The sequence below is a fragment of the Cnephaeus nilssonii genome (genome assembly GCF_951640355.1).
Source record: "Cnephaeus nilssonii genome assembly, chromosome: 22".
Lineage (NCBI taxonomy): Eukaryota > Metazoa > Chordata > Mammalia > Chiroptera > Vespertilionidae > Cnephaeus > Cnephaeus nilssonii.
Window position 1 is genome coordinate 27,881,296 of NC_137093.1, and position 26,006 is coordinate 27,907,301.

At 61.6% G+C, this 26,006-nt stretch overlaps 2 protein-coding genes across 5 annotated transcripts in view; both read right to left on the reverse strand.

Moving 5' to 3' along the window:
* RILPL1 (Rab interacting lysosomal protein like 1) overlaps positions 1–26,006 on the reverse strand; it is an 87,930-nt gene that overhangs the window by 59,942 nt on the left and 1,982 nt on the right. The window contains exons 2-7 of one of the 3 annotated variants that reach the window (XR_013813039.1): positions 22,141–22,291; positions 21,057–21,175; positions 20,022–20,243; positions 14,895–15,067; positions 13,765–13,857; positions 7,538–8,880 (exon numbers count right to left, since the gene is read on the reverse strand). Coding sequence is in view for 2 of the 3 variants with exons in the window: in XM_079762628.1 (XP_079618754.1) it covers positions 8,736–8,880; positions 13,765–13,857; positions 14,895–15,067; positions 20,022–20,243; positions 21,057–21,175; positions 22,141–22,291 (903 nt within the window). In the remaining variant the exon portion in view is untranslated. Of the gene's footprint in view, positions 1–2,064; positions 8,881–10,804; positions 11,238–13,764; positions 13,858–14,894; positions 15,068–20,021; positions 20,244–21,056; positions 21,176–22,140; positions 22,292–26,006 lie in introns of those variants that run through there. The other 2 variants (XM_079762628.1, XM_079762629.1) reach the window with 2 other exon arrangements.
* MIF (macrophage migration inhibitory factor) lies at positions 1,099–21,193 on the reverse strand. 2 transcript variants are annotated; one of them, XM_079762631.1, is made up of 4 exons: positions 21,190–21,193; positions 1,681–1,804; positions 1,376–1,548; positions 1,099–1,273 (listed from the first exon to the last, which is right to left on the reverse strand). In XM_079762631.1, the coding sequence occupies exons 2-4, from the start codon at positions 1,786–1,788 to the stop codon at positions 1,207–1,209; spliced, it is 348 nt and encodes a 115-aa protein (XP_079618757.1). In that variant the 5' UTR covers positions 1,789–1,804; positions 21,190–21,193; the 3' UTR covers positions 1,099–1,206. The 2 variants fall into 2 exon arrangements, with proteins under 2 accessions (XP_079618757.1, XP_079618756.1); XM_079762630.1 differs by lacking the exon at positions 21,190–21,193 and having other exon boundaries at positions 1,681–1,882.

The window sequence follows — 26,006 nt, forward strand, 5'->3', positions numbered from 1 at the left end:
GCCCCGCAGCCCTGGGCCTGCCCTAGGGATGCAGACAGTATCGCCAGGAGCACGGGCAGCCCGCCCCAGGAAGGAGCTCCCCGCTCCTGTGGCTCAGAGCAGGCCTGTCCCTCACTCCCGGGTCAGAGGTCACAGGCTCCCAGGGTCGGCCCGGCAATTCCCCTTTGCCCTGGAGCTCCTCGGCTTCCCAAAGCAAATTCACTTAAATCCCGAGGAATTTTAAAATCACCTTCCGTCCAGGAGGTTCTTGCCTAGAGGCTGAGGGAGAGCGGCGAGCCCCCAGCCTCCAGGGCTCAGGCCACAGGGGTCGGAGGTGAGGCCCCACCTCTGCCAAGTCCCCAGGAATGGTGTTCCTTCAGCAGCCGGCGGAGGCCCCTCTGTGCAAGAGGCATCACTAGGTCTCCCACAGGGCAGGCGGCGAAAGGCGGAGCCGGCCCGGCCCACTAGCGCCATTGCCATCGCCAGTGGCTGGGCCTTGCATGGCATCTGCTGCCAGGGCACAGGGAGGCTCACACTGCAGGGCGGGAGGCATTCTGGCCCAAGGCAACGGGCCTGGGCAAGCAGCACGCCCGCGGGAAGGATGAGCACAGGGCAGCCAAGGCCCCCTTGGCCCAGGCCCTGGCGCTGAAATTGCCCACTGTCCCCCTATTCCACCCCCATACGGGGTGACCTTGGGCCAGGCAGCCCAGTCACCTTGGGCCTTGATAGCGATTCAGGACAATGGAACTGTCCGAGTCAAGAAACCGGGCACCTGCCCAGCAGAGAAGGACCTGGGGGAGGGAAAGGCCTTCTCCCCGGGATGTCCTTTGCTCATCTGGGACCTGCCCCTCTTCCCGCCCAGCCCCAGCCCACGTGGCGGCCCTGCCCCTGCAGGCAGGCAGGGAACTGACTCCACAAGAGCGGCTGCCATTCAAGTGTGATTCCTGGGTCTGTGGACCCAGGCAGGATGCCAACCAAGACTGGCCTCCTGCTGGGCGAGCAGGGGGGAAGGCTGGTCAGAAGGCACGCGGCGGCGGCGATCCTGAGGGCACCTCTGAGCCTTGGTTCCGTCCCCGCCCAGAACCAGTTTCACCACAGCCAAGGAAGTCGAGGCAGCCGTGGTTTCCAAACCGTTTATTTCTCCCGACCGGGGGAGGTGGGGGTCGCTGGGAGCGGGAACATGCTGCCGGCGGGGTCTGGGGCTGATGGGCTGGGGCGGCGGGGCCCTCAGGCGAAGGTGGAGCCGTTCCAGCCCACGTTGGCCGCGTTCATGTCGTAGTAGTTGATGTAGATCCTGCGGGGGGAGAGGGGGGGGGTGGAAGCCGTGCTGAGCGGGCTGAGCGCCCGGCGCCCCCCGCCCCGGCATCCCCGTCCCCGGCGCCCCCCGCCCCCGCACCTGTCCGGGCTGACGCGCAGGCGCTCGGCCAGGAGGCCGCACAGCAGCTTGCTGTAGGAGCGGTTCTGCGGGCCGCCGATCTTGCCGATGCTGTGCAGGCTGCAGAGCGCGCAGGGCTCACTGGAGCCGCCGAAAGTCATGAGCTGGTCCGGCACCACGTGCACCGCGATGTACTGCGGGGGAGGGCGCGGTCAGAGAGCCCGGGCGCCCCCGTCCCTTTCCCGCCCGGAGTGGCCTCCCCCCGCCCCAGCCCGGGCCCCTCGCGGCCGGCGGGCACCCCCTCTTCCGGTCCCCTCCCCACAAACCTGGGCCGGCTTGCCCGTGGCCTGCGCCAGCTGCTGGGTGAGCTCGGAGAGGAGCCCGTCCGGCACCGAGGCGCGGGGCACGTTGGTGTTCACCACGAACATCGGCATGGTCGCGGCGGGCGGCGAGCACCGGGCACAGGAACTAACGCGCGCGCGGCTGAACCTGAGCTACGTGACGGCGCCCGGTTCCGCCCCAGTGCGCCTGCGGCCCCGCCCCCTGACGTCGCCGAGGCGGAGGCCCCGCCCCAGTACGACTGAGGCTCCGCCCCCTGACGTCGCCGAGATGGAGGCCCGCCCCAGTGCGACTGAGGCTCCGCCCCCTGACGTCGCCGAGGCGGAGGCCCCGCCCCAGTACGACTGAGGCTCCGCCCCCTGACGTCGCCGAGATGGAGGCCCCGCCGCGCGAGTGCAGGCTCCTGCGGGAGCCGTGAGGTCGCTGGGGTCGGGCCGCCTGCGGGTTTCCGAGCTGGTCCCCGCTCGTCCTGCTGCGGAGACCCCTGGCTGCGCTCACCTCCGCGCAGCCCCCGAAACCGGCCTGCCCCTCAGTCACTGGCGTTCGGGAGCTGGGGAGACCGCAGCTGTTGGAGAGATGGCCCTGTCCGCCAGGGGCGCGGGCCGGCCCAGCAGAGAAGTCCCACCTCCTTCCCTCCACGCTTTGAGTCTCCGGCCACAAGCGCCCAGGGACCACAGCCCTGAGTGTGAGAGGTGCGCTGGTCATCGCTGCAGGGGTTGGAGGGCCGCCCCGGTCCCCACCGGTGCCACCTCCTTGGGGTGGGCCAGAATGCTGGCAGGTGCCCCGGGGAGGAGCAGGGAGCAGGAGGCGGGGCCCAGACCCAGCGCCTGGGGTGAAAGGCAGTCAGCAACCAGACCTGGGGCCCACCCCCAAACTTCAGGCCACTTCTCTGCAAGTCTGGGCACTAGGGCTCCTCAGGGGAGCCCCAACCCAGGCAGGCCTCTGGGGTGCCTCTCAGAGCCTGCAGCCAGCGCAGCCAAGCACACACGCAGTGCCGGCTGAATAAATGAATGGGTGAATGAAGATCGTATTGAGACGCTGGAAGAGGACAGCAGCTGAAGTGGGGTCCCGGCCACCCACTCCCACTCTGAAGGCCCCTGTCGGGGTGCGGATCTCAGGTGCTAGAGGGAGCATGTTGTGTTTGGCCAAGTCCTCAGAACTCTCCAGGAAGGTCCTGTCCTTGGTCTCTGGGAGATGAACCAGGTTCATGAGGCGCAGCAAAGACTGGCCGTGACGATAGCCATTGGTGCTCGGATGGTGCGCCCTTCGCCACGTCTCCAGCCCAGGCCGTCCTTCTCTGCCCCAGCAACCAACTCGGCACTGCTTGCTATAAGTCCGGATCCAGCGCTCGGCTCTTCCCCACGCCTAATTGCCTGCCAGTGGAATGTATCGCCTTCCCTGGCCTGTATTCTCACTTCTCTGCACCCACCTCACCGCTGCGAGGCTGCATTGCCTTGGGCAGGGCCCAGCAGGAGGTCGGGCCGAGGACCGGCCTTGCCCAGTGACCTGTGAACAGGAGTGACATGAGGGACTCAAGTCCAAGGCCAGCACCCAGCATGCAGCTCGCTGAAGTAGTGAGGTGGGTGGCAGGGAGAGGTCCCTGCAGGGGAGCCCCCGCCATGTGCAGGTTGTTACTGAGAATAGGGGAGCCCCCCCTGACCAGGACCGCCTCTGAGCCACTTGCCATCACTCCCTCACCTTGTTCCCAAGGAGGCGATCTGGTTCCCAGTTCCCCCTCTTACTAGCCTGGATACATGGCTGAGCACTCTGAGCCTCAATTTCCCCACCTGTAATTGGGGATGCCAGTCATTCCTACCTCAGAGGGTGTGGTGGTCTAAATACGGGCGATGGTCTTCCCTGACATTAGAGGCAGCACCGTCACAATGGCCTGGTGACCTCCCCTCCCCGCGGCTTGCGCCGCCCTCTCTCGTTCTCTGGTCTTATGCACTGACCTTCCATGCCACGCTCCTGGCTCCTGGCGTGGGCCTTGGTCCGTTCCTTGGGAAAGGCCCCTGCGCTCCTGGCTCTGGCAGGTCCTGACGGCCCAGCATCTGTCCTGTCCTTCGAGGCCATCACCATATTTCTGAGCTAATCTCCTTTCCAGGGGGCAAGCTCCATGCGAGTGGAGACTTCAGCCATTTCTGTCTGCCTCCTTCCTGACGCTGTACTTGGTGTAGTCGGAGGCCTCCGAAGATGCCCGTGTGTGACCCCGGGCCCCGGGAGTATGCTGTGTCACACGGCAAAGGTCACCGGGAAGATGTATTAGCTTACAGGCTGTGATTGGGGAGATTGTCATGGATTATCTGGGTGGGTCCAAGATAACCACGAGCCCTAAAGAGCAGAGAATTTCCTCCAAGGAGTCAGGATGCGCCGAAGGGGAAGCCAGACCCAGGGCAGGAGGACCCCACGCACGGTCACTGGCTTTGCCGATGAGGGGGGCGGCCGCAGCCACGCACCGCAAGGAACTGAATTCTGCCAACAGCCTGAATGGACACGGAGGGGGTCTTCCTGGTTGAGCTGAAGCACCCTGACCTCAGCCGTGGGAGGCCTTCGGCAGGAGGCCCGGCCCCCGCGGCTGGCCCTGACCCACAGCCGCGAGCTAATAAATGTGCGCTGGTTTAAGCAGCTACATGTGTGGTCATTTGTTCTAGGAGCGACAGAAAGCGATGCATCTGGCATCCACGGGGCTCCGTGATCATCTGCTCGCAATAGGACCCCTGCACCGGGAGGTGATGGCAGACACGGCTGTGCCCCCTTCCTCCTCACCGAGGACCCCAGTCTGTTTGATGAGAGCCTCGGCTGCCCCGAGCCCTGTCGGCGGGTGAGGCCAGGTGTGGATTTAGGGGGCAGCAGCAGCTCTGCTGATGGAGGCGCCACCCAACCAGCTTCCTGCCGCCCCTGCCGGGACACGGACACAACCCCTGGCTGCGCAGCAGCTGCTGGGCAACCTGGAGCCGGGAACCCAGGCCAAGGAGTGGGACATGGTGACCCAGGAGAGCCTGGGCTCGGGGCCCGGCCAGCCCCTGCAGTTAAAGGAGAGAAGCCCCCCTCCTCCACGCACCGCTGGTCAGTTTCAGCCCACTTGGAAATAAGCTTCTTGAGGCAGGAATCACACAGTTTTCTCTGGGAGTAGAATTTCTATTGGGTATAAACCTCGCATTTCCCACAAGAGGTGCCGCTGGGACTGGCCTCGCATCAGGAGTGCCGTGGAAAGATCTGTGCTGGTGGCTGGGGGGGGGACCATCGGACCCATGTACCAGGAGGTCACGGTTCAGTTCTGGTCAGGGCACTTGCCTGGGTGTGGGCTGGATCCCCAGTGTGGGGTGTGCAGGAGGCAGCCAATCCATGATTCTTATCATCGATGTCTCCCTCCCTCTCCCTTCCTCTGCTGACTGACGTGGTGATGGTGATGCCGCGCTTAGACGTTAGCCCAGAGATGCTCTTCTCGCTCTGCCCTCCACGCACAGGCACCGCTCCGCGGAGACCACACATCCCTTCGTTGCTATTGAGTTCACTGTTCACCATCCTGCGCCCACCTAACCATTTACTTTTCATCCAACCCCAGAGGTTCCCCCTCCCCCTCGCTATGCTTTCTCCCGCCTCCCTCATCGATCGCCGATGGAGTTCATGTGACCCACTTCCGGCTCCTCTTTTCACTGTAATGTCTACAACAAGGTTAACACCTCCATCCTCTGGAGCATTATTCCAGTTCGTTGAGATTCTGCTTCCCGGCAACTGTCGCCAGTTTAGCTCAAATAAACTCACAAAAATTCTCTAAAACAAGTGAGAGTGAAATGAAAATGAAGATAATGACAGGCTTGTACCTAGCCCCGACGGTGGCGTCCCTCCGGCCCCCCAGGCCTTCGTGTAAGAGCTGGTGCACTGACCGCAGCTCCCGAGGACTCCGCTAGCCCCGCCTGCTCCTGCGACCTTCATCAAGGCGGCCTTCGGCATTTTTGTCTTGAGAGTTCAGGTTTTTTGAATTGAAGATGTTTGGCGCAGAATGAATGTCTGACAACATCAAGACTCACACATGCGTTCGCAGGGCTTTGCATTGGGGTACGGATCTCATTGTTCCGTGGGAGCCTGCTCGTCTTCCCGGACCGCCAGCTGTTAGCACGGCTTCAGGAAAAAGGCCCGTTTCTTTGTAAATGTCCAGGGCAGGCGTTTCCGTCCCGTCTCAGACGCAGGAAAGCCTTCCCGGTTCGTCAGTTTCGCTGACAAAGCACTCCCTGTGACGGGCCAAGCCGGCCCCGGGCTGGACCTGTGGGAACTTCAGCCGAACAGGATGCTGCCCATCAGGAGGCATGTGTCGGGAGATGGCATGAGAAACCAGTTCCATGGAGGTGTGGTCACCCGAGGATCAGAATATGGGTGGATTGAAAACGAGCCTGGCCAGTTTGGCTCAGTGGCTAATGTCGTCCCGTGGACCGAAGGGCCGCAGGTTTGATTCCTGGTCAAGGGCATGTACGTGGGTTGCAGGTTCCCCAGCTTGGTAGGGTGGGTGTGGGAGGCAACCAATTGATGTCTCTCTCACATCCATATTTCTCTCTCCCCCCACTCCCTCCTTTCCATTCTCTTTAGAAATCAATGGAAAAAATATCCTTGGGTGAGAATTAAAAAAACACAGCCGGCCTGTGTTGCTCAGTGGTTGAGCATCAACCTATATACACACTGAGAGGTATCGGGCCGAACTCTGGTCAGGGCACATGCCTGGGATTGTGGGCTCAGCTCCCCAGCAGGGGGCGTGCGGGAGGCAGCTGATGCATGTTGCTGTTTCCTTCATTGATGTTTCTATCTCTTTCTCCCTCTCTCTAAAAATCAATAAACACATTAAAAGACACTCATGCTCAGCCTCATCTCTGGACGTAGTCTTGCATAGCCCTGGTAACTTAAAAAAAAGGGTGACACCCCCCACCCATAGCAGAGCCTTTAGTGGTCGCCATCGCCGTGACAAGGCCGTTCACCCTGTCCCAGCCATCCTGCTTCTGGTTTATTCTGCAGACGGACGCACACGAGTGTGTGCTGCGCTGTGCAGGCAGGGGAGCGGGAGGAAAGCTGTCCCCCGGGGGCCTGGACCACTGACACATGTCCGGGTGGACCGGGCTCCCCAGCTCAGCACTGTGGACATTTGGGGCTGGATGATTCTTTTTTTTAGAGAGCGAGTAGAAAAGAGAGGGAAAGAGAAACATCGATGTGAGAGAAGCACAGATTGGTTGCCTCCTGCACATGACCCGACCAGGACCCTTCAGTCCGCGGGCCAACACTCTATCCACTGAGCCCAACCAGCTAGGGCTGAGATGATGTTCTTGAACACAGAAGGTCTGGCCAAGAGTTAGTGCCCACAACCAAGAAGAAAGGAGCCTCAGGGGGGACAGGGAAGAGGGGAGGCAGTGCCCAGGAGCGGAGCGGGTATGGGGGGGCCACTAAGGGTGGCGAGGGGGTGCAGGCGCTTTTCACTCTCTGGGAATCTATATATATAAAAGCCTAAGTCAGTGGTCGGCAAACCGCGGCTCACGAGCCACATGCGGCTCTTTGGCCCCTGGAGTGTGGCTCTTCCTCAAAACACCACGGCCTGGGTGATGCACACTATTTTGAAGAAGTGGTGTTAGACGAAGTTTAAGCTTAAAAAATTTGGCTCTCAAAAGAAATTTCAATCGTTGTACTGTTGATATTTGGCTCTGTGGACGAATGAGTTTGCTGACCACTGGCCTAAGTGACTGACCAGTAACTATGACACGCACTGACCACCAGGGGGCAGACGCTCAACGCAGGCGCTGCCGAGCTGCGGTGACTTGGCACCGGGAACCAGAGAGGAGGGAGCCCGATTCCGGGGTGCATCACCCGAGAACCGCCTCTCGCAATCTGGGACCCATCGGGGGATGGAGAGCCGGTTTGGCCGATCCCTGCAGGCCAGGCCGAGGGACCCCACCGGTGCACAAAGTCGTGCACTGGGCCTCTAGTAAACTCATAATTCCAATGGGCGGTCAGCTCTGAGAACCAGCTCTACAGCAGGGCGGGGACGTCCGGCCGCGGCTGTGTAAGCCCCTCGAAGTCATTTGGTCTGGCCCTGCCAAGGCACGAGGGGTGAGTTAATTAAATGTTTGGCCAAATCTAGCAGGCTAATTTTTAAGCTGATAATTTTGTATGGCCTGAGAATGAGGTCATGAATACCCAAATGGCCCCGGGCAGAAGGAAGGTTCCCGCCCGTTCTACAGCAACACTCTCCTGTCGGATCATTCTCTCCAGCAATCTGGAAACAGAGTCTGGAGGCCAGACCTGACCTGATGGCTGGTTTCTTAGCAACCAGAGTCCAGTATGTAAAAAAGTGGCCCTGCCCTTGCACGTGAACGACCAGGTCAGGCGGCGTTCAAACCGTTTCCCCCAGGCGAGGCCCGGTCTGAGCCACCTCCAGGCGGGATGCCTCGGTGCGCGCCACTCAAAGCCCCAGGTGAGCCCTGGCCGGTTCGGCTCAGTGGACAGAGCGTCGGCCCGCAGACTGAAGGGTCCCAGGTTCCATTCTGCACCTGGGCTGCTGCCTCGGTTGCAGGCTTGATCCCCGACAGGGGACCATGTGGGAGGCACCGATCAACGTGTGTCTCTTTCTCTTGTCTCTCCTCCTCCCTTCCATTCTCTCTAAAAATCAGTGGAAAAATATCCTCTGGTAGGATCGACAAAAATAAAAAATTAAAAAGTTCCCCCCAGCAGGCACGCGGCAGCTCAGCAGTGGCAGGTGGTGTATTTGGCTGAAAGAAGCTTGTGTTACTGAAGTTAACGCAGCAGTCCGGCCTCCACTCACGCTCATTAAATAGAAACCGAGGGAGCAGTCACCTGTCACACGGAGGGCCTGCCATCCACACGCATCTCCGGAGAGTTTGGCAAGTTTTCCATGTGCTTCCTCGGAGCGGACAGTCCGTCTGAGGGCTCTGTTCTGAGGGGCACCTGGACCGAGGGGTGTGCGAGGCTGAGCCCTGGGCCGCCGGGGGCCGTGGCGGGCACCGCGGTGCCGGGTTCCGGTGCGGGTCCGAGGGCAGCGGCAGGCTCACAGGTGCTGCAGGGCCTCCTGTCCTTGCTCCGTGTAGCCGTCGTCCCGGTGGGCGCTGGCCCACTGGCCGAAGGACTCCTGGCCGTGCGGGCTCCGCTGCGTGGTGGCCAGGCGCCTCTTGTCCCGGGAGAAGAAGCTAAACCTGCGGGGGGAAGACAGACGTGAGCGCCCGCCCTCGGGGCACGGGACGCTGAACGCAACGCGGGGACACAGAGCGCAAACGTGGGCGGGAGCAAACCAAGGCAAGGGAGGGAGGAACACGTGGGGTGCGGGTCGGAGCTATGCCAGGAAGCAGCAGGGATTCGGTGTCCCGTCACGGCACCTGAGGGGACGGTGTGAACGGGGAGCGCACACGTGACTGGGAGGCGCCCCCCCACCTCTCCCACGAGTGGAGGCAAAGGGCTGCGGGAAGCCGCCCTCACGGTGTCCTCAGCGTAAGGACGCGGGGAAGGGAGGCCCGAGGGCCACGCCTGAGAGGCGGCTGCGGGGTGAGCAGGCGAGCGTTTCTGTATGTAGTGATGATGTTTATGGACCGAATCAGGAAACGGGGTGAACACACCTCAGAGCCCAGATTGCACGGATGTTACTGCTCAGGGATGTGAGGAAAATGAGACGAGCAAAAAGCCTGTGACTGGGACACGTGCTTCTCTGATTAGAGAAACACAGACTATGGAGCGTCAAACTGACTTATGGAGACAGCCTGGCGGAGCGATTACTTCGTGAGAAACAGCGAGTTCAGCCTGGCCCTGGACAGTGTGGCTCAGTGGTTGAGCGTCGACCTAGGAACCAGGAGGTCATGATTCAATTCCCAGGCAGGGCACCTACCCTGGTTGCGGGCTCCATCCCCAGTAGGGGGCGTGCAGGAGGCAGCCAATCCATGATTCTCTCTCATCATTGATGTTTCTCTCTCTCTCTCCCTCTCCCTTCCTCTCTGACATCAATAAAAACATTAAAAGAAAACCTGAATGTAGACCAAGAGGCCTTTGGGAAACAGCCGACCACTGGCCACTGGTCCCTGAGAGTGAACCGTCAATGCCCAGAAGATGAAGGTGGCATCACAGGCATTTCCGACGAGGTTTGCGACCTCCTCCTCAGCAGACGCGGCCGACCCGTGCTCCTGGCTGGCCCCGAGGACCGCCCACCCCCTTTCTGCACTCCCGCCTCCTGCCTCGTGGTTCTGACCTTGGTAAGTGACCAGCTCTAAGCTCCCGGGCACAGGGGGAGGAGGAGCCGCAGAGAAACCCCAGCTTCAGATGCGTTTAGTTCCGTCTGCTCGCCCGTTCGCTGTGTGCGTGTGTATGTATGTGCGTGTGCGTGTGCGTGTGCCTGTGCTCTGTGGCCCATGAGGCTCAGTGTGAGTCCCATCTGGGTGACATGACTGGCCTCTTCCATGGCTACTCGACTCTGCACCCACCTCCCAGCAGGAATACGTGGTCCTTCCTCGCAGACCCGGGGCAAGTGGGATCTTCCCGGGAAACCCTCCCTCCCGGCTAAGACCCCTTTCCTGCGACAGGTGCGCGAGGGGAATGATGGAGGCACAGCTTCACCCTGGGCCACAGGTGAGCTCTTTCCAGAAGGACGTCAGGGCAACAAGCCGGCCACAGCACAGCAGCCACGCAGCACTGTCACGTGCCCCCCCGCCTCCCTCAGTGAAGCAGGCAGCCACGTGCCACTTCCGGCCAAGGGGACACAGAGGGAATCAACACACAGGTCCCCTCCTTTGCTTTTCCTTAAAAAAAAAAAGGCCAGATCAGCCTGACTGGCGTGGCTCAGTGGTTGAGCATCGACCTAGGAACCAGGAGGTCACGGTTCGATTCCCGGTCAGGGCACAGGCCCGGGTAGCGGGCTCGATCCCCAGTGGGGGGTCGTGCAGGAGGCAGCCGATCGATGATGTTCCTGTCTCATGGATGTTTCTCTCTCTCCCTCTTCCTTCCTTCCTCTCTCTCTATAAATCAATTAAAAATATATTTTTAAAAAGCCAGATCAAATAGCTTCCTGACGTCAGCTTGGCAAAACACAGCGGTTTAGGAAGCTGGGCGTGGAGACTGAGAACACCGTGTTAGTGTCACTGGGGTGGGGGGGCGGGGGTGTCAATGGGTGTGATTACTGACCCGTCACTTAAAGGACCTTCTTTACTGGCCACGGACAAGGTGGTTTTAGAGCAGAAACAGAAAAGACAGAGAGAGTCATCAGTGGCAGAGCCGAGACGGCCGGGGCCTCCCGAGGCGGGCACATCGGGCGCCGTGAGCGGCACGTCTGAGGCCGCGCTCGACACCCACTGCCCCGGGGACACGCAGGCGGCGGCCATGCAGCCAATGCGGCCAAGGGGACGGGCCAGCCCAGCGGCAGCCGCAGCAGCACACACGCCCAAGGCCAAGCTCAAAACCAAGTCAGACACTCCCAGTGCCTACAAGGGACACGAGTCGTCGCACGGGCTGCAGGGTGGGGTCGTCTAGGATCAGTCCAGCCGCTACCATGGGCATTATGGCTGTAAAGATCCTGCTCGGAAAGGACAGACAGACAGAGTGAAAACGGGGCACGGAGGAGGCCCTCCCCACGCACCGCGGAGGGCCCCACGGCACGTGACGGAGAGCTGGGCCCCCTCGTACGCTGGCGTCCTAGCCCGGGCTCCGAAGGGGCCTTGTAGGAGAGGGTCCTTGCCGAGGTAGGTGGTTAGGATGAGGTTACAGGGGAGCAGGTGGAGACGAACACGCACACAGGGAGGAAGGCCACGTGGGGATGGAGGGGGAGGTCAGGTGAAGGTTCTAGAAGCCAACAAAGGCCAACACCAGACCCAGGAGAGGGCGGGGCAGGCTCTCCCTCAGGCCTCAGGAGGAACAACCTGCGACACCTTGACCTTGGACTTCTGGCCTCCAGAGTGAGGAGCGCCTTTCTGTGGTGTAAGCGCCTGCTTTGTGGCGCTTTCGTTACAGCGTCCCTAGCAAACCACCCGGCAGGCAAGGACCAGGCAGGTGACAGCCACCGGGGGAGGACAGGTGCAGGGAGGCCTGGGGGGGCGGCAGCCGACGGGGAGGGGCGTCGGGCCCTTGGCTGGGCCAGGACAACCAGGAAGCGCCAACCAAACCCCCGGCGCACTGTGAACGGCTCGGCTTTTCCTTTCGGTTTTTTGGGAGGATGGCGGGAAAGACATAAACTACTGTCCCGGGGGAGGCTGGGATTCTGTGTGTGGTCGCCTCTGATGCGCCCCAGAGTGGCTGGCATCTGGGCAGGACCAGCTGGACGGCTGCTCACGTGACAACGAGAAGGGGGATGCCTTCAGCTCTCCAGGGGCTCCAAGCCACAGGGTCCTGCACCCACCTTTGCCAGGACCCCTCTCAGCATGACGGGGGCCCCCAAAGACAAGTCTTTGTGTGGGGATGGCCCTGGACGTGGCTGGGCCTTCTGCCTGGACACGCGCTGGCCAGACGGATGGGCGGGGGCCCTGGGACACGGCCTGGGCGGCCCCGGAATGGACGGCCCTGCCCCCCCTGTAGGCGCCTCCCTGCAGAAGCACCTGCTCTCCAGCGAACACCCCCACGAGGCGGCCGGTTTAACTCTGGAGGCAAACCAAGCGGCCCGGCGGCACTCAGGTCACGCGGGCTGCGAGGCTATTTCCAGGCTGAAGCGGGAGGTGGGGGTAGGACAGGGACAGCATGCCCCGCTGCCCCTACTGCTGGACCTTGGTGGCCGCCGTCGGACCCGCCGCCTCCCTGGCCCCCCTGCCTGCTTCCTGCCTCCGGCCAGCCCCTCCGCCCGGCTCAGCGGGCAGCAGCCGGTGGGTCCCTGGGACCCCGATCGGGAGCTGAGGCCACACAAAGGGGGCACCGGTGCCTGGTGTCCACTGGGGACGAGCTGGAGTCGCTCGCGCTCCCGCGTGACCTGCCCGGGCAGTGCCAGCCGCCCCGGGGCCAGCAGCTGCGCGATCACAAGCTATTCTTGGACCGTCTCCTGGGCACATTGTTTTGACTGGCAGCGGGGTTTCTGGTTCCCTCGAGCAGCTCAGCCCAGAAATGCAGCCTCCGGCGCCTCCGGCTGTGGGCACTGGAGAGATAAGGGGACTGGGCAGCCGCCCACAGCTGGCGACCGGAGGAGTGGGGGGAGGGGCAGGGGCGGGGAGGAGGCGGGACAGCCCGGTGGCAGGCAAACAGCCTGGGTTAAGTCCTGGCTCCCAGGGCCTCACTGTCTTCCGAAAAATGGGGCGAACTGTCCCAGCTCAGAGCCACCCCTGACTCGGGGGGAAGACAACTTCGCTCAAGTGCTCCGAGCTGGTTTATAAACTCGCATCACAATCTCCAAGGGTCTTTGATGCAAAAAAACACTGAGGTGGGCCCGGCCAGTGTGGCTCAGGGGTTGAGCATCGACCTAGGAACCAGGAGGTCACGGTTCGCTTCCCAGTCAGGGCACAGGCCCGGGTTATGGGCTCCATCCCCAGTGAGGGGCGTGCAGGAGGCAGCCGATCCCTGATTCTCTCTCCTCATTGATGTTTCTCTCTCTCTCCCTTCCTCTCTGAAGTCAATAAAAACACATTAACAAACAACAGCACTGAAGTGGCCTTAAGTCTAGTGGAGGGCAAGGACAGGCTGCTCCTTCCTGCGTGTCCCCACAGCGCCCCGCCTGACTCCGCATCACGCACAATAACTGGTCAGTGGGGGTACGGAGGGAGGTGGGTGAGTCACCGGAGCACGCAGAGATGAGGGCGGCCCGGGGCCCATTCCTGACCTCTCGGAGCTGGGGTTCCAAGCCCTGAAGCAGCACAAGACCCCCCCACCCCAGCCTCACAGACACCCCCCACCAGACCCACTCAAGCAAGCCTTCCCCACACCTCTGCCCAGGGACCCCGGGGGGACTCGGCACCCACACAGAGGTGAACTCGAGCCCGGGGCGGGCCCCACGCGCCCGGTTAGGCCTGTCTCGGCAGGAGCTGGTTAGTGACAAGCCTGGCCCTGGGCAGGGGCCGGGAGGCGCGAGGCCGGAACGGCCGGTGCAGCCGCCAGCGAGCAGCGTGGGCCGGAAGCTGGGCACTTACAGTCGCTTGATCCCGGACTCCGGCTGGGGGGACATTCTCGGGTGGACGACGGGCGGGGGCTGGAGTATCCGATTCTCCTCTTCTATTTCTTCACTGGGAGGGGTGAGAGGCGGAAAGCAAGAGAGTCAAACATTCCAGGAGAGCTGGAATATTCCAGAAGGGTACTGTCTGATGGCTGGGGAGGGCTTGTACTTGGAATAAGGGGACCCAGGAGGCCGGTGCCAGTGGCCTCTCCCCCTGGGGGGCTGCCCCTCGGGAGGGCCATGGCCGTGGGCAGGGAGGCCCCGCCCTGCAGGCGGCAGGCACGGGGCCTGGGGCCCTCTGGCTTTGGGACCAGGTGCGGCATTTCAGGGACGGGACCCACGTCTCTATTTCCAGTTTCCTTAAAGATTCCGGCCAAAGAGAGCTACGGTGGAACCTCGTTTCTCCAACGTCTCCCACCTCGGACAACGCCCTTCTCCACCTGACGCCCTTGCGTGCCGACAGCCATTCGCGTGGTCGCGCACCGCAGGGGACAAGGGAGCGAATGCGCGAGTGGGGGGCGTTTCCCACTGAACACCTGGGCGCGGCGGCGTGCTGGGAGGCTTTGGAGCTGTTCCAGGGCTGGCTCCTTTTGCTTCTGCTGCTGCTGATCACGATGGTTACATTTTCCTCTTTTACTGCACGTTTCCTTCCCTTTTTGTGCTTATTTACAGATTAAACAGTACAAGAGACACGTTCTGTACATAAGGTTAAAACGGAGTCATTTGGTGTCTGGAACGAATTAACTCAATTTACATTATTTCTAATGGGAAAAAACGAGTCGGTTTTCCAACGCCTCCGGAACCAATGAAGTTCGAGAAATGAGGTTCCACTGTACTTCCTGTTTCCTGTCCCTGCAAATGCTGGTCTCCATGCCTTTGCGGTTTCTCCCATCCGGAATATGCCTCCCACCCCTCCACCTCCCCCGTCCTGAATGGTACCCTCTCCTTTAGGGCAGGCCCGTTCGAATGCCACCTCCTCCATGAAGCCTTCCCAGAATGAGACTGGGAGGCCCCAGAACAGACGCAGATGCAACCCTTGTCTTCGAGGAGCTGACTGTCCCCAGGCTCCGCACGACCCCGGGGGCCGCTGGGCTCCCGGACGCTCACCTCTTATAGTACGCCAGCTCCTCCTGCAGCAGGAACACCTTGGACTTGAGCTCGTTCCTCTCGTGCAGCACGTCCCGCAGCTCCTGCAGCGTGAAGCGGGGCCGGTTGGGGTCCTTGAGGTCCATGGCCGCCTTCTCGGCCTCCGAGATGCTCTCCTCCGCGCCGGGCTCCGCCTGGAGGGAGATGCTGCCGATGAACTCCGGGCCCACCCTCCCGGCCCAGCAGCTCGCCCAGGCGCTATTTCAGGAACCGTGGGCCTCGGCTCCCGTTCTGTGAAGTCCTCTGGGGACGAAAGCCGGCGGCCACCTGTCCATTGTCTGCCTTCTCAGCTGCCCAACCGGACACCAGGCCCGCGCCTCCCCACCGGACTCAGGCTTCATTACCAGGTGCATTCAGAGGCGGCCAAGAACCCCACACCCCAAGGCCGCCACCCGCAGCCCCGCCCGTGTCCCCTCTGTCGTCTCACTGGGACCACTGCGATGGGCCCGCTGCTGGGATCAGGGCCGACGCCTAATCCACCCAATTCTTCCCGTTTGTGACCGGCCTCCTGGTCCAGCCCTTTCTCCCCGTGGCCGGGGGCATGCTCCCTGGGGTTCAGTGGAAGCCCAGCTCGGGGGTGTGGGGGGGGAGGGGAGGGTCACACAGACGGATCCCAGCATGCTAAGTCACCTGATCCAGGCCAGATCCAAACCTGGTCCTCCCACCCTCTGCCAGAAAAAGGAGCTTTAAACAAATGATGGTAACCCCGCTGACATGGCTCAGTGGTTGAGCGTCGACCTATGAACCAGGAGGTCACGGTTTGATTCCTGGTCAGTTCACAGGCCCGGGTTGTGGGCTCCATCCCCAGGGGGGCGAGCGGGGGTGGGGGGGAGGTGGACGAGGCAGCCAATCCATGATTCTCTCTCGTCATTGATGTTTCTCTCTCTCTCCCCTTTCCTTTCTCAAATCAATGAAGTCATTTAAAAAAAGAAAGAGGAGGAAAAGCTCGGGAGAGGGAAAGTTCCAGAACAGGAGAATGAGATTGAAAAAAGACCCTCCCCAACCCCCGAAACAAACCCCCACAGCAGCACAGGGCCAAGGGGCCGCTGCTGGGCGGGGGACGCGGTCGGGATGCTGGGCTCCAGAGCCATCCCGGGAGCTGGACAGGCTGTTCCGGGAAAGGACACTTGAAAGGAGACACCCCCGCCCCCACCCGGGGCAGGTCAGGTGACAGAGGCCACTTGGCAGGCGGGGGAGGGTGTGTGACCCGGAGTCAGCGAGCAGCACAGGAGGCAGGGGCAGCAGGAAACCCAAATCTGACACCCCCCCCCCCAACACACACACCAGCTGGGGATCGGAGTAGGGGCCCCCCCGCCCCCGCCCCCCAAGAACGAGGGGAGGCAGTGCTGGAGGACTCAGCCTCCCAGGAAGCACAGTGCGGGGCACGCCTCCGCTGGGCTGTGGTCACGGTAGCTCTCCGGTGTCGGACTCCTCTGTCCCCCACCCACGACCCCGTGCAGCCGGTGCCTGGTACACAGCAGGAGCTCACTAATGGCGGTGCATCTCTCGTCCCCTGCCCAGGTTAACCACGGAGCATCCCTGGACGTCTAACACGTTTTCAACATGTGTGAAGCGTTACCTTTGTGCCGCTGGTCACTGAGCTAATGCGATGAATCAGACAGGTGTGTGCAGGTGGAGGGAAGACCCACACACACAGAGACTCACAGGTAACAGGTACGATAAAAGGGGTGCGGGACAGCCAGCGCTAACGGGAGGGTCGCAGAAGGCGTGGCTGCAGACGTGGGCTCTGTGCATGGGGCTTTGACAGATGTGTAGGAGTTTGCTAGGAACTATGCCTCCCCCCACCCCCGTCTCTGCCCCTCCTTTGTTTGGCTCCGACTGTATTCTGAGACTTCTGATCAGAGGCCAGAAGTTTAGATCAGAAGACTTCACACTGAAGCTTGGGTTTGGGGCTTCCTTTCGGATAAAAATGGGAGACTGGGTCACACTGGACCCACGTGGTGACATTGCCGCTGGGTAGCGGCTACTCCCTTTACCTGCCCTTTCCATGGCTGCTAACGCCCACACCGTTTTCCTTCCGGCCTCGGCCCCTTTGGGGGACCCATCTCAGCTCATACACTCCCTCCAGGCCTCTCTGCCCGGAATGCAGGTCCTGCCATCACTGGGGCCGGTCCCAGGTTCCTCTGAGTCTCTGGGAGGGGCCCCCTGGCAGGCGTCCGCCCGCCCGGGGAAGGCGAGAACCTTCAGGAGGCTGCCCAGAGCCAGGAAGTGCCGCCCCGCTGGCCGGACCCAGGTGCCGGCGAGTCCTCCACCCGAGAAAGGAAGTGGCGATGCCGGACGTCACGGGGGTCCTCACGCTGCAGCACACTAACGCACCACGTCCACACGGGCTCACCTAGACCTCACAGTGTTGTGTGCAGTGTTATCTTCACACAAAGTAAAACATTCACACAGCCAGCCTGGCTGTGCTGCTGGGGGTTGACTATGAACCAGGAGGTCAGTTCGATTCCCGGTCCGGTGCAGGGGGCGTGCTTGAGGCAGCTGATCAGTGATTCCCTCTCATCCCCGACGTTTCTCTCTCCCTCCCTCTCCCTGCCACTCTGACATCAGTTAAAATACATGTAAGTCAATTGAGAGAGGCGTCACTTCCCACAGGCCTTTGGGCGTGCTGCCGGCCCCTCTCCAGGCCTGCATTTCTCCATCTCGCCCTCGATAACCCAACAATGTGTCTAAGGGCCCTTCCCGCCCGGACATGGGGTCCCCTATAAACAGTGCTCACATGGGGGACCCTATAAACACTGCTCACATGGGGTCCCCTATAAACACTGCTCACATGGGGTCCCCTATAAACACTGCTCACATGGGGACCCCTATAAACACTGCTCACATGGGGTCCCCTATAAACACTGCTCACATGGGGTCCCCTATAAACACTGCTCACATGGGGTCCCCTATAAACACTGCTCACATGGGGTCCCCTATAAACACTGCTCACATGGGGACCCCTGTAAACACTGCTCACATGGGGTCCCCTATAAACACTGCTCACATGGGGACCCCTATAAACACTGCTCACATGGGGACCCCTATAAACACTGCTCACATGGGGTCCCCTATAAACACTGCTCACATGGGGTCCCCTATAAACACTGCTCACATGGGGTCCCCTATAAACACTGCTCACATGGGGTCCCCTATAAACACTGCTCACATGGGGACCCCTGTAAACACTGCTCACATGGGGTCCCCTATAAACACTGCTCACATGGGGACCCCTATAAACACTGCTCACATGGGGTCCCCTGTAAACACTGCTCACATGGGGTCCCATATAAACACTGCTCACATGGGGTCCCCTATAAACACTGCTCACATGGGGTCCCCTATAAACACTGCTCACATGGGGTCCCCTATAAACACTGCTCACATGGGGTCCCCTATAAACACTGCTCACATGGGGTCCCCTGTAAACACTGCTCACCTGAGGGTCCCCTGTAAACACTGCTCACATGGGGTCCCCTATAAACACTGCTCACATGGGGTCCCCTGTAAACACTGCTCACATGGGGTCCCCTATAAACACTGCTCACATGGGGTCCCCTGTAAACACTGCTCACATGGGGTCCCCTATAAACACTGCTCTCAAGCCGGCGTCGCCCCTTGCTCACCCCATAGGCTGCACTCAGCCCCAGCGAAGGCTCCTTGGAGCCCGAGCTCTTCTCTCTGGGGGAGGGAAGGCTGTTTTACAGCGAGTGTCTGATCCCCTTAGAGCTTGGGGCCTCCCAGGCAGCTGTGCCGTCAGGTCCTGCCTCTGGGGCCACTGCCTGGGGTGCAGAGGAGCGACAGCTGGGGGCCCGCTCCTCTGGAGGCCAGGGGTCCCGGTGCAGCGCCTGGGGCAGCCCCGGTCGGCCTGTCCCAGCCGCAGTCGGCCGATCGGCAGCGGGCCGTCTAGGCTCACGGCACGGGGACCGTGGAGGTGGCCGGGTTATCTCGGCTTGTCCACGGATCCCATGAGGCGCTCTGGGCACAGCCTGAGGGAGATGCCCAGGCCCAGCTGCTCCCCGGGGAGGTCTGGGAGCCCGGCCGACCAGCAAGGGGCCTGTCCAGAGAGGCGTTAGGGAGGTCACGTCTCCACCAGGGCCTCCATCCCGAGGCCTGGCCCCCCGGCAGGCTCCCTGCTGCCTGGGCACGGCATGGCCACTTCCTGTGCCCCAGGCCCAGCAAAGGGGACTGACTGCGGGAATTCAGCAGGAAACCCGGCCTCACCTGTCTGCTTTCCTTGCGTACTGAAAAAACCACACGCCCGGCCGTGGCTCCGTGGTTGAACGTCAACCTGTGAACCAGGAGGTCACGGTTCAATTCCCGGTCAGGGCACAGGCCTGGGTTGCGGGCTCCATCCCCAGTAGGAGGTGTGCAGGAGGCAGCGGATCCATGATTCTCTCTCCTCATTCATGTTTCTCTCTCTCTCCCTCTCCCTTCCTCTCTGAAATCAATAAAATTGTTTTTAAAATGTCATTCACGTACCACAAAGTCCCCTCTTTTAAAAGTACAGAATTCAGTGTTTAGAGTCCATTCAGTTGTGCGACCATCACTCAAGGGAAACCCCGTCACCATTAGCACTCCCCCCGCCGGACCCCCCCCCCCCTCGCCCGCCGACCCTGCAGCCACCGCCCGCTTCCTGCTCTGCGGAGTGGCCTGTTCTCGACCTCTCAAATCACTGGGATCATGCAGCATGCGGCCTTTGTGTTGGCTACTTTCATGTAGCATGTTTTCTAAATTCATGCATGTTATGGCGTGTCAACGCATCATTCCTTTCCTTTTCATGGCTGAGTAATATCCCACCGATTGGACAGAGCACGCTTTGTTTATCCATCATCTGTGGATGGACACGTGGGCTGTTTCTGCCTCTGGCTGTTGTCAACAGCGCGGCTACGACCTTGCAATGTAACCTGTAGTTACCGGAATGAATGAGCGAATGAGTGAATGGCAGGTGCCCCGTAACCACCTCCGAGCTGCCTACGCTGGGCTACAACGCTGGGAGCCCCGATCTGCCTCCACGCCCGCTGTGTGTCCTCCAGGCAGCAGCCAGCGCGCTCGGGGCCCCGTTCCCTGAAGCGTCCGCCTCACCTCGGGCTCCTCCTCGCCGTTCTGGCTGGGGCGGCCCCGCAGCCGCTCCCGCAGCTTCCCGAGCTCGGCCCGCAGGCTGCCCATCTCTTGCTCCTTGGTCTGCAGGTCGGCCTCCAGCTCCACCTTCTGCTCGATCAGGGCCTTGCCCTGGGCCTCCACCACGGTGACGCGGTGCCGCAGGTCGTGGTTGATCTTCATCAGCCGCGTCTGCTGCTGCTGCAGCTGCGGGGACAGAGAGGCCACTGACGGGGCCGCGGGCTCACGCCGCGCACCGCACAAGGCCAACCGCCCCCACGGGGGCCACTCGTACTGCCCCCGTCTTCGTGGGTCTGACGTGTCCACACAGCCGGTGCTGGAGATGGGCGGTGTGCACATGTATTTACGGTGGGAACTCTGTGACGGATGGAAGATGCGTGTCTTGTTAGTGCAGGAGGACCGCTTCCCAGCAGATGGAAGTAACACGCCTTGTAAGGGGGTGTACGGTGTTTTTTGTTTTTTTAATTGGTTTTCGAGAGAGAGGAAGGGAGAGGAATAGAGAAATAGAAACATCCATGATGAGAGAGAGTCATGGACCGGCTGCCTCCTGCACGCCCCACACTGGGGATCAGCCCACAACCCGGGCCTGTGCCCTGACGGGGAATCGAACCCTGACCTCCTGGTTCCTAGGTCGATGCGCAAGCACTGAGCCGCGCCGGCCGGGCAACAAAGGGGTGCGCGTTTCCACTTCCGGCAGAGACCCCCACTGCACAGTCCCTGCAGCGGCCTGGTGGGCGCCAAGCGGGCGGGCTCCGGGACCATTCGTTCAAGGGGAAGCCTCAGGGTCAGAGCCAGGCTGACCGGGCCTGGGGCCTCCCCAGGGTGTGGGTGGGGCCATGGTCCCTCCTGCTGTTCCAGGGCTGGGCCCGCCAAGCCTCAGGCAGGATCCGCACCCCATGGAGCCCACGGAGCCCACGGAATGAGACCGGGGGGGGGGGGGGGGGGGGGGACGGGGACCTCCTGGCCGGGAGGAGGGACGCGGGCGGGCGGGTCACTCACGGCCTCGACGTCCTCGCTCTTCAGGCCCAGCTCCCTGTCCTTGGCGCGGATCTCGTCGCGCTGCTTGTCCACCACCTCCTTCAGCTTCTTCATCACCTGCCGCTCCCGCTCCGACATGCCTGGGGGGGGGGGGGGGCGGCGAGACCTGCAGGTGAGCCCGCCCTGCCCGCTCCACCATCGCAGCCCCGCTCCGCTCCCACGTCAGCCCGTTTCCCCGGGACAGCGCCACGGCGGGTCCTTCAGGGACCCCGGGGGATAGGAGCGGCCACGCGTGTTCTGAGGGGAGGGACCGAGGCTGGGCCGGGCCAGTCACACCAGCTCTGGGCCTCCTCCCCGGGTGGTGGCGTTGTCTGCCCAGAACCCAAGAATTTTCCAGACCCTCGGGTGTATCTTTCCTGATGTTGTTAACCCTCACCCGAGGATATTATTCCATTGAATTTTAGAGAGAGTGGAAGGAGGGGGAGAGGGAGAGGGAGAGAGAGATTGATGTGAGAGAAACACATCGACGGGTTGCCTCCCACAGGGCCAGGGATGGAGCCTGCAACGGAGGTACGTGCCCTTGACCGCAACTGAACCCGCGACCCCTCAGCCCAAGGGCCGGCGCTCCATCCTCGGAGCCAAACCGGCCAGGGCTCCCGCTTACTCCTTCCCCTTGGGTGCCCAACGACTGGATCTCATGGGGAGGGACGACCCAAAGCCAGGAACCCCTCGCTGCCCCCAAGGGTCAGGGTCAGGGTCAGGGTCAGGGTGGGGCTGACCCCCCGCCGGCCCCGCACTGCCACCACCGGACAGGCCCCTCTCTGTTCCCGTGTTCCTCTCCGCACAGCACAGGCTCACGGGGGCGGCCGCGCCCCCTCCTCCAACGTGTACCCCCGGCGCCCAGAAACGCCCAGAAACGCGAGGCCGGGGCACAGGCTGCGGGAGCCGCGCTCCAGCCCTGCACAGCGGCGCCCAGCTCCGCCCGCCGCCGCCGGAGACACGGCTCGGAGATCAGCGAGCCATCGCTCGGGGACCCTGACCGGCACCGTCCCCGTGATGGCCGTGGGAACAGCCTTCTCCCCGCCCCCCGGCCGCCCCCTCCTACCTTCCTGCTTCTGGAACTCCTCCTCGGCCTCCCCGGCGTCCTTGTGGGAGAGGTTGGTCAGGAGCTGCTTGTTCTCCTCCTGCAGCTGGGCGATCTGGGACAGCAGGTCCTGCGCCTCCCCCCGCCACACGTCCTCCACCAGCTCCAGCTCCTGCGGCGGCGGCGAGGGCGGGTCACGGGGTGCGGGGTGCGGGGTGCGGGCCTTCCCGTCCCCCTGAGAACCAGGCACCCCAGCCCGCCTGGCAATTTGCAAACGAGAGGAGGCGCCGCCCCGTTTGGACCTGCCCCGGTGAGACCCGCGCCGCACCTGTTACCGGGCCGGACAGGACGGAGGAAGGAGCAGCGGTGAGGGGGCCTCCCGTGCCCAGCCGCTCTGGGGAGCCCACCCCCCTGACCTCTGGACAGACCCTCCGTCAGGACAGACGTCTCTCCAGGGAGAGAGGCTGCGAAGACCCCGGGGGCTGCCACCTGGCCCCGGAGTTCCCCGTACGTCCCACACGGCATCTCTCCGAGCCTCCCGGGCAGGTTCCTTAGCCACTCCGGGCCTCAGTTTCCCTCAGCTGAGGAGCCCTAACCCTACTCCGCCGTGAAAAGGAACGAAGCACCGACACCTGCCACAATGTGGATGAACCTGGTAAACATCACACTAGCCCTGGCCGGTGCGGCTCAGTGGGTAGAGCGTCGACTACGGACTGAAGGGTCCCGGGTTCAATTCCTGCCAAGGGCACGTGCCGGCGTTTCAGGCTTGGTCCCCAGTAGGGGGCGTGCAGGAGGCAGCCGATCCATGATTCTCTCTCATCATGGATGTTTCTCTCTCTCTCCCTCTCCCTTCCTCTCTGAAATCAATAAAAATAGGTTTAAAAGATAATAAAATAAACATCATACTAACACAGAAACAAAACATCGCGCTCAGTAAGAGCAGCCAGGCACACAGTGAGGACCCACTCGTGGGAAACGTGCTAAATCCACAGGCGGAGCCGCCTGGCCGCTGTGCGGGGCAGAGGGCGGGAGGCGGGGAAGGAGTGACTATCCAGGAACATGGGTGTGTTTGTAGAGAGAGGAAGGGAAAGGAGAGAGAGCCCCTCCTGCAGGCCCCCCTCAGGGATGGAGCCCGCCACCCGGGCATGTGCCTGGACTGGGAATCGAACCAGCAACCGTTTGGGGCACGGATGACGCCCAACCCACTGCGCCCCCGGCCAGGGCCACACGGGCTTTCTTTTCTGAGCGATGAAAATGTTCTAAAACGGACTGTAGTGATGGCTGCACCGCTCTGCGGAATGACTAAAAACATGGGAGTGAATGCTTGAAGGGGTAAGTTGCATAATATGCAAATTATAGTCAATAAAGCTGTTACCCAAAAACCTGGCATTCTGTAAAACCACGAACTAAGCAGCACCATCGCGGCTGCCCGCACAGAAGGCTCGGTTAGAGCGGACGCCGGGCCGGCTTACCTGGGTCTGAACTGCTCCTGCCAGGTGCTAGCTGATCGGGGACAAGTTACTCCACCTTGGGGAGCGGGGCCCCGAGGCAAGTAGTGTAATCTGTCCCCCCAAGGGCTCCCGAGAGGGGGGAGGGTTACTGGACCACGCCAATCGCCAATCGGCTGGAACAGTGCCAGCACCAGGAAGGCTGAGGCGGGTTCCTCCCACGGCCGCCACCAGCTGGCCCAGCGGCCAGATGGCAGCATCGCCTCCGATCCTCTCCGGAATGAGCCCCTAAATCCGCTCCCCTCCTTTAGGAAGCTCGCGGCACGGGGAAACGGGGGCAGTAACTAAGTCCTTGCACAGCTGGCTCAAGGTCACCAGGAGAGGTGAAGGGCAGGGCCTGAGTTCGGTTCCCGGTCGGGGCACAGGCCCTGCTTGCGGACTCGATCCCCAGTAGGGGGCGTGCAGGAGGCAGCCGGTCCATGATTCTCTCTCCTCATGGATGTTTCTCTCTCTCCCTCTCCCTTCCTCTCTGAAATAAAAACATATTTTTTAAAAAGGTATGTCGTTAAAATTAACCGCATCTGTGCCTCTTCATTAATGTATTTCCACGGGACAGCACTGTGCTGGAAATCCGGGTCCCTGAGGGCCAAGACCTCATCTACCGAGGTCACTGCTCTCTCCCAGAACAGAGTCAGGCACACAGTAGGTACTCAATAAATACCGCTATTTAGCGAATAAGTAAACAATATATACTACTTACATCACCTGCAACTGGGCCCGCACAGCCACTGCCTTCTAACACCTGCGTGTTTCCGGCCTTCCCACTGCCCCCCACCACCAGGTGAGGACCCCGCTCTCCCCCTCTCCCACAGGTCACCTAGGAGGAGCCAAGCATGCTGTGACGTGTCAATGGGCTTGCAGACTCAGTAACCAGGGAGGAGGAAGGAAGGAAGGAAGGGAGGGAGGGAGAGAGGGAGGGATACGATTAAGGACATTGTCCACACTGTGGAAATAATAACACCTTGAAGAGCCTCTGAGATTGCAGGGGGGGGTGTGTGGAATCAGAGGACCCCCAATTCCCAGGAATACAACTGAAAGGCCTGGGGCGGGGATGCGGACCAGGGATTGGTGAGCGCCCTCCTCGGTGTGGACAAACAGGCCTGCCCCGAGCGCGGTGCTGGCTTCCCGGCCACAGCCTCCCAGAGGCCACAGGGCAGCGGGCCGGGCACCCCAACGCCTCCAGCCTGGTGGCCCCTGCGTCTCCGAGGAGCGCCTCCCAGCTGCGGGAGGACCAAAGCCGGGGGCACGGACACGGGTGCTAGGACCCTGTGTGGCCTTGGTCCCTGTTAAGAGGCATGAGGGGCCGGGCCAGTGTGGCTCAGTGGTTGAGCATCGACCTAGGAACCAGGAGGTCAGGGTTCAATTCCCGGTCAGGGCACATGTCCGGATTGCGGGCTCGATCCCCAGTAGAGGGTGTGCAGGAGGCAGCTGGTCAATGATTCATTCTCATCATTGATATTTCTCTCTTTCTCCCTCTCCCTTTCTCTCTGAAGTCAATAAATTTTTTTAAAAAAGAGCTATGAGAGGATTTCAAAGATCCTTCCCTCTCTGAGAGATGGAGGCCCCCTGGGGCAGGAGTAGGGGTGCCTGGGATGGAGGTGGGGTCCCCGATGCCAGTGAGAACCTCTCCGGGCCCAAAGACAGTGTTAACAGACAAGGCCCTCGCCATGAGCTGGGCTCTGTCCCGAGCGTTTTACACACATGAACTCCCACAGTCCTCACCACAACCCTACAAGATGGGTCCTGCTATCCCATTTCACAGCTGAGGACACTGAGGCAGAGAGAGGCTCGGTGACCTGCCCAAGATCACACAGCGCGTGAGGGAGGGCTGGAAGCCAGGCTGTCGGCTCCAGCGTCCCTGCCCTGGGAACGGTGACATTAGTTGCAGCACTAGGGTGTCGTCAAGCTGGCAGGGTGGCCTGGGAGACGTTGCCTAACTCCTGGGAGCTTGAGTTTCCTTCCTGACCCCAGGGCACCGGGACCTTTGAGGACAAACCCAGCCCAACCTCCCACACAGGTGCTCTCCGCTCCCCACGGTCTGCCCTCAGGTGAAGACTGCAGACTCGGCGGGCTATTTTCCGTGAGAAAACACTCAGACCTCCAAGTACCTACTAGGCCCTGGGGGATGGCCTGCTGGGGAGGTTCAGAGAGGCACAGTGCATTTCCTGAGGCCACACAGCAAGCGGAGCCTGTCAGGCACCTGGGTCCCGAGGGAAGGCGTGGCCTCCCATTCCCAGTCGGAAGGAAGGTGTCTGGCAGGAGGTTCCGGGAGCTGAGGTCCTGACAGGAAACCAGTCTCCCACTTCCGCTTCTCCAGGCACCTGGGCTGGACGCCTCGGCCGGAGGGGAGGCGGAGACCCGAGCCCGTAGGGATTCTTG